At 34.7% G+C, this 7,530-nt stretch overlaps 1 protein-coding gene across 1 annotated transcript; it reads left to right on the forward strand.

The window, feature by feature from the left end:
• The first annotated feature begins 1,500 nt into the window (after positions 1-1,500).
• Positions 1,501-7,401, forward strand: LOC107711818 (testosterone 17-beta-dehydrogenase 3-like). Its single transcript, XM_016516865.1, has 11 exons — positions 1,501-1,872; positions 4,352-4,398; positions 4,770-4,845; positions 4,938-5,045; positions 5,144-5,211; positions 5,681-5,725; positions 6,474-6,508; positions 6,599-6,680; positions 6,809-6,874; positions 7,052-7,201; positions 7,306-7,401. Exons 1-11 carry the CDS (start codon positions 1,722-1,724, stop codon positions 7,399-7,401), a joined length of 924 nt encoding a protein of 307 aa, XP_016372351.1. The 5' UTR covers positions 1,501-1,721.
• The last annotated feature ends 129 nt before the right edge of the window (positions 7,402-7,530 follow it).

Raw genomic sequence — 7,530 nt, forward strand, 5'->3', positions numbered from 1 at the left:
CTATTCTGGAAAAGGGGGCTGGGAGCAGCAGCTCATTTGCATTTAAAGACACAGGCCCGAAAAACAGCTGGTTTCTGCTATCACTCAAAATAGGCATTTTCAAAATGATATAATAAATTATCTGTGGAGTATTTTGAGCTGAAACTTCACAGACACATTCTGGGAACACCAGAGACTTATATTACATATTGTAAAAAGGGGCATAATATGTCACCTTTAAGCTGCAGAGCTATTCTTCAGTAAATACATGAGTGAGTTTTACATTTGAGTCAACTTGCATAATTTATCTTACCTTTCTGGCAATTAATAGATAATGGAGCAAGCAGTAAGGTAACACGTTTTATACGTTGGGCTGTAGGGCATGATTTTTTAAACCACTAGATAGCGCTGGAGCTGCTTAAATACTGTGAGTCCCTGATACCAGAGAGCTCAATGCTGCAGTGCCAGACAAATGTGCTAGACGGCTCACGAGAGCAAGAGAATGGCATTTTTGGTGTGATGATGAAATATAGAGCAAATGTTGACTTTTTCACAAGCTTAATAATTGTGAAAGCTCAATGTCAACAAATAAGGTAAGCAGTGCACATTTACAGTAAATCATGTTGCAAAAGCTGACAATCAGTCATTACCTTTCTGAGTTCCCATGAAAAAAGGTAAGTGTGGATACAAATAGGTGAGTCTGGATGCTCTTACTGATAAATTATCAATAAAATATCACCCTTCACGTTAGCATCACCCAGATTTGAATTCACAAACTGTAAAATCCTTTTTTGAGTAAACATGCCTTATTACTGTAACATGAGAAGATGTATTTTTACATCAATAATTAATACATTTGTAATACAGCTGAAGCTAAAACCATAAAAAATTGTTACTTGAAATAAAATAAACATTAACTAAAAATAAAATATTAAAAACTGTTTTAATTCAGTTGCCTAGGCAGCATTTCTCATTGCATTTTAATTTAACTTAATAAAATAAATAAAATCTATATAGACATAAATTAATAAAAAAATATATTACTAAACCTTTAACTAAAATTAAAATGACAGAAAAAAGAACCGATTCTCACACACAAGTAATAATATAAGAAAAAATCAAATTAACTGAAAATTTACAAGATACATTTTTTTATTTTCAATAGTTCTAAAAGTGCCAGGTATAGTGAATAGTTTATAGTTTGTCAGAGAGTTCAACAGCTTGGGACAATAGTGACTAAAGTCCACTTTTTTGGCAGTGTTTTAGGTTTAACCTTTGGTGTTTTGGGCAGCCTTTAGTTAAATTATATGCCTGATCTGGCTAGATTAGCGACAATATTGCCAAAGTATGCAGGGACAACACCATGAAGACATTTCAAATCAGTTCTGTAAGATCAAGTTAGCAGTGAAAGGATTCAAGTGCTGAAATGTGATTCCTCAGTCCAGAACGAGCCTACATTCTGTGACGCAAGGTAAGTCACTTAAATTCCCTCCACTCTGGGATTTGGATGACAATAGGTGAGTTTACTCACACTAAATGCCACAACAGTCACAAAAAATGAGGAATGTGAATTCTATCCTGGTGAGAATGGGCAGAGAAGATTCTGATTGGCTGAGGGAGCTGTCAGCACTGGGTTTTGAAGCTTGTGGTCAGATTAAATAAGAGAATGAGAGAACTGTGGCAGTAAAAAGAGGGGCCAAGATAGCAGGAAGGACTCACTTTAAGCCTTGAGAAAAGCCGTCATGACGCTCGCTGAGATTATCTTCATCTTGACCGGGACTTGTGCTGTCCTGGTTTTTGGAGGGAAATTAGTATGCCTGTTTATGATGCTTGTCCCGAAGCTCTTCTGTCCTCTTCCTGAGTCTTTTTTCACCACTCTGGGGAAATGGGCAGGTGAGATACACCAGCATTCTAAATTTTATTTCCTGTATTTTGTGTTGAGCATGCATTTTCTATATAAACCAGTCTTTTATACTTGAAAGATTTTTGCAAAAAATAAATACATTCTAAATAAATTAATAAAATAATGAATAAGAGAGAAAGTATAGCAATTCTAAACTTGTGACCTGAAAGCTAAAAAAAAAAAGTATATGTTCGTTGGTAACCCTTTATAATAACTTTCATTAAGAATATAATTTCACATTACTACGTTAAATATTGCTTAAAAGATAATTTGTTTGAAAGTTTAAAATTAGTTAACAGTTAGAAATGTCATGATTTAAGCATTTTAGAAAATGCAAGGTTTATTATATCTTCTGAACTGACCCCCTGCTGTTCCTTGAGGGAACCCTGGTTGAGAACAGTGGATTTAAAGCATGAGAGTGAAAGAAAGTGAACCATGTGGCCCTCCTACAAATCATCACTGCCTTGGTTTTGTTCCATTGTTTGGCCCAGGAACAAGGTTCTCATCTTACTTTAAATTGTCCCTTACAAAATGTCTTGCTTTTCTAAAGAGTACTTTTATTGTTGGCCAAAGAGAGACCATCCTTATGGCTTTCTTGAAATCATACTGTGTATAGAAGTTCAGCAACAAAAAAAACAACAATTCCAGCCACTTTTTCCCAAGCTTCCTTTCCATTCCGGCACTGAGAGTGGCAGAGAACAAAAGGCAATTAGAACAGTATGTTCCAGGACATTATTACTCTTTTCATTTCTTGACTTTGAATGGTTGTTCCTGCTCATTTGAAATCCAATTAACATTACTTTTTCTCTCCTTCTGCAACTATTCTTTCACTTTAAGGCTTTGAAAAGTTCTTCCTTGTGTGTGTGTGTGTGTGTGTGTGTACAGGTTTATATATCCTGGTGGGGACTATTACAATGTCCCTTTGCAGGGGATGTTTTCTAGCATGTTTAGACACAGTACATCTGCTATTCCTTTCACTTTAAATAAATAATCATGAGAGTTCTGCAAGTTGTTGTGCATATTGGTTCAGCCTGTATGAGTGCATGATTGAATGCTGTAAGATTTGCATTCATATATATTAGAAACATATTAGAATGGTTTTTAAAGGATCATGTGACTGAAGACTGGAATAATGGCTGCTTAAAAAACTTTGCCATCTTAAGAATATTTTAAAATAAAATAAAATAAAATATATATTTTTTATTTATAATTTCGTTATTTTATTTAGTTATAAAAGCCATATAAATAAATATAGATGTTTGTTTTGAGTTTCATAAGTTATGTTTCAATGCAATGCAAGTCATATTAATATATAAAACACAGGTAACACAATAAGGTCCAATTCATTAACTAACAATGAGCAATACATTTCTTACAGAATTTATCCCAGGGATCTTTTGACTGCTTTGCCACCCATAGTTGATTGTTTGCTGCAGTTGCACTACCAAGGACACTGAGTAAATACAGCTGGATAAAACAAAAACTGTGTCCGTCTTCATTTCAGGCTGCAAAGCAACAAAATTTGATTATTTTAAAGGGGGTGATTCTTTTCTATATCCACTGTAATTAATAATATATGTTATATATTATTAACAGTATTTATTTATTACAATTATACTACTTATATAATACATAATAAAAACTGAGGTAAGCCAACTAAAGACTGAATTGTTCACATTTGACACATTCAAAATATTTCACTTATCTGAGATTTCACTGAGATTGTAAAGCAGGGTTCTACTTGTACTTCTTGTACACCAAGAACATTGACACAAAGAAAGAACGAAAGCATGGGAAACGAGAAAGAAACACACAAAAAAGCAATTTTCCCACAGAGAGGACAACACAGACTTTAGTTTTAAACCTTTCCAGTCTGCAAAAGTAATGAAAGTATGAAGGTAATTACATCTTACATCATTTCCTCTGTTTTATAAACTAGTCATCCCACTAGCCCTCCAGCACCCCTTTTCTTCCCACTCCTTTGTAGCGCCAATGTGAACTGCTCAGATGGACTAACAGTGGTGGAGAGAAGATGACTTTTCACACATATGTACCACCCATGCTCCCTGTTTGTTTAGTGAATTGGTGGGTACACACAGTCTGTTCAAGAACATGTTGTTAAAACAAACAGACACCGACTGCCTTTCGTCTGAAGTGTGAGAATGACAGGAAACAGATAGACAATCATGTTCTGAATACGGTTTATGCAAAAGCTTATTTTTTGTAATAAAAATGTAAAATATGTGCAGGTTATAGTTATTTACATACATAATTTCAAAATATATTGTAATTTTGATCATTTCTACAACATATATATATATATATAGTTTTTAAATGATATTTCTCAGCTTGAATAGTCAATCACAGTTGTTAACAATCAGTGAATTAGAAACAGAGAATATCATATTATCATTCATACCTTCCAGTTTATTATTTTAAGTCTAATACTGAATATTTCCCCTGTTTCAGTGGTCACTGGAGGGTCAGATGGAATAGGCAGAGCATATGCAGAAGAGGTAACAAGATATCCACCTTGTGAAAACTGTGATTTGCTATGACAATATCGATATTAGATTAGATATTAGATTAGTTCAATAATTAAGAGGTATAAGGTTAAAAGGTAACAGTAAAAATAATATTTTTATTCAGCAAGGAAGCATTAAATTGATCAAAATTGGCAGTAAAGACATTTATAATGTTATAAAAGATTTCTATGTCAAATAAATGCTGTTCTTTTGAACTTTAATTCTTCAAAGAAATCTGAAAAATGTATCCTGGTTTCCACAAAAATATTCACAACTGTTTTCAACATTAAAGTAAGAAATACACCAGCTCGTCCCTAGTATCAGACACTAGGCTGTTTTGGTAAAACTGTCTTTCTCTACAGCTTTCAAAACTAGGTATGAGTGTGATCGTCATCAGCAGAAATCAAGAGAAGCTTGACAGAGCAGCAAGGAAGATCGGTAAAGCATTTACTGCTGGAATTTCAGCTTCTCGACTTGTCTGTATAGTCTTAGAGCTCAGTTTCACCAGCGTTCTTTTCTTGTTCTGACAGAGCTCACTACAGGTCAGGAAATCAAAGTAATAGCTGCTGACTTCACCAAAGATGATATATATGGACACATTCAAGAAAACATCAAGGGTTTGGATATTGGTATTTTAGGTCAGCATCCGATATCTCAATGTGTCAAAGTATTTATTTAAAGTTCTAACATGTTCAACAGTGCTAATCCAGTGTGTTATACTTTTCTTTAAACACAGTGAACAATGTCGGGATTCTGCCCAGCCAAATACCCTGCAAGCTACTTGAAACCTCTGACTTAGAAGAAGTGAGGCCTCCAACGGTTCATACAGTCATTGCTAATGCTTTTAATATAATAAATCCTGTAAAGAATATGCTACTGCCAGCTCTCATTAATGAAGTAGTAGTCTTTGAAAATTATTTTAGGTATTACATACTGTAGTAATAGAAAATTACTCATAATAACTACATTGAAACATGTTAAAAAATATCACAAATATCAGTAATGGAATTCCATCAAGAAAAACTTTACTGTTTAAGAACTGTTTAGTTAAAAGTTTTTAAAATAACCTTTTCTTTCTTGTGAAAAACATTTTCAAAATCTGAAGAAAGTTTTGTGCATTGCAAAGGATCCATGGATGTCAAAGGTTCTTCATGGAACCATAGATGCCAATAAAGAACCTTTATTTTTAAGAGTGAAAAGTTGTAGTAGTTGTAGTTTTGGAGTGTTTATCACATATTGTCATTTATATGTTTCATGTTGTGGCCTCTCCTAGAGAATACATGATGTTATCAACTGCAATGTAAAAGCCATGGTTAAGGTGAGTACAAGCAAACAGAACCTTACCACTCACCATATACATTCCAAAGAGGCAGTGGTTAGCAACTGGTGGGTCGTATAGCGGTCACACGTAAAATTCAGCTCTGTTCTGACAGGGTTGCAGAAAGCAAGGAAAAATTATTCTAAATGCAAAGAATAAAATGCAACTAATTATATAATCATGTATGATTAGCAAAAATAAACTGGTTGACTTTTAAAAGTTGGGGAGAAAACTCTTGTTATTGGGAAAATAAACCTTTCCGTCAAAGGTCATGCATCCAATCAAACTAATTTTTTTAAATTTTCTTACTTAGTCTGTCGTGTTGATATTTGTTAGGCCTATAGAGTTCATCGTAATATTAATAGATTTCAATGTTTTACTTTTTTATTTATTATTATTATTTTATGAAATTTTAGATGATAAACAATTTTGAATCACCACTTGATGTCAAACATAAAATCCTAGAGAAAAGCTAGTTGTGTCGGCGCCGATGGCCTCGTGGTCAGCGTGCCGACATATAGCGCCTTTGCGCTTCGGGCATCCCGAGTTCGAGTCCAGGCTAGTGGACCTTTCCCAATCCCACCCCCCCCTCTCTTTCTCTCACCCACTTCGCTTCTTGTCGACCTACTGTCCTATCTAAATAAAACGCCAAAAAATGAATCTTTAAAAAGAAAGAAAAGCCAGTTGAGAACCATTGGTTCTAAGAAAGAGATTTAATAGTGTACTCACGTCGTTTTTACGTATTCAGATGTGCAGAATTGTGCTACCAGGGATGCAGCAAAGGTTTGGCCTTCTCTGTTCAATAGTTTTCTCATGATTTTTCATACAAATTTTAACAAATGACCAGCACACTGACCATATGTATTTCCTTAGAGGAAGAGGAGTGATTTTGAATGTGTCCTCCGGCATAGCCAAAATACCCTGCCCCATTTACTCCCTGTATGCAGCATCCAAGGTCAATTTAACAAGACATCTACACAAAGTTGAAACATTCTATCTTTTTCTGCAATTCAAATAACATTCTGCACTGTATTGGCAATGTCAACATATTAAAAAAAAATACAAAAATCTTCTCATCTACAGGTTTTTGTTGAGAGATTTTCACAGGGTATTCAAGCAGAATATAAATCCAAGGGAATTATTATTCAGGTGAGTAAAAAATCGTGTCATGCCTGCAAAAGAATGCTAGTTATTTTGCTCTCTTTACCATCCAGAACTTAGCCACACATTAGGTAAATAATGTTTTGGGTGTATTAAATGTACATAGAGCTTACCAGAAGTAAGATATCAATGTCCTCATTCCCAAATGTTTTTTTTTTTTCTTAGACGGTGGCTCCATTTGGGGTTTCAACATCAATGACAGGACATCAGAAGCCAGATATGGTCACCTTCACACCTGAGGAGTTTGCAAGGAGCTCACTGAAGTATCTAAAAGCTGGTGACCAAACATATGGCAGTGTCACTCATACCATACTGGTAATGACCTCAATGAGTGGTAATGAATGCAAATTACTTGCTTTACAAATAAATATTGAATATAATTAAGTATTGTGCCTGACCAACGTGTAATTGATCTGTAGGGCGGGATTGTGCAGTCCATTCCCACCTGGGTCCTGCAGAGCGAAGCGTTTCAGCATCATTTCAGGGAATATGTGAAGGAGAGGGTCGGATGCTGAGAGTGGTCATTCTCTTAGTATATGTATATGTATATATATATATATATACACACACACACAGTGGGGCAAATAAGTATTTGATACACTGCCGATTTTTCAAGTTTTCCCACTTACAAAGAATGGAGAGAT

This window comes from Sinocyclocheilus rhinocerous, unplaced genomic scaffold (genome assembly GCF_001515625.1).
Source record: "Sinocyclocheilus rhinocerous isolate Xijiao unplaced genomic scaffold, SAMN03320098_v1.1 scaffold988, whole genome shotgun sequence".
Classification (NCBI taxonomy): Eukaryota; Metazoa; Chordata; class Actinopteri; order Cypriniformes; family Cyprinidae; genus Sinocyclocheilus; species Sinocyclocheilus rhinocerous.

What these genes read in the sequence shown, in the direction of transcription:
- LOC107711818 (XM_016516865.1), top strand. Translation starts at nt 1,722, where the DNA reads ATGACGCTCGCTGAGATTATCTTCATCTTGACCGGGACTTGTGCTGTC. An exon ending in CACTCTGGGGAAATGGGCAG is followed by an intron (nt 1,873 to 4,351) that starts GTGAGATACACC and finishes CCCCTGTTTCAG; the next exon opens with TGGTCACTGGAGGGTCAGAT. An exon ending in CCAAGGGAATTATTATTCAG is followed by an intron (nt 6,875 to 7,051) that starts GTGAGTAAAAAA and finishes TTTTTTTCTTAG; the next exon opens with ACGGTGGCTCCATTTGGGGT.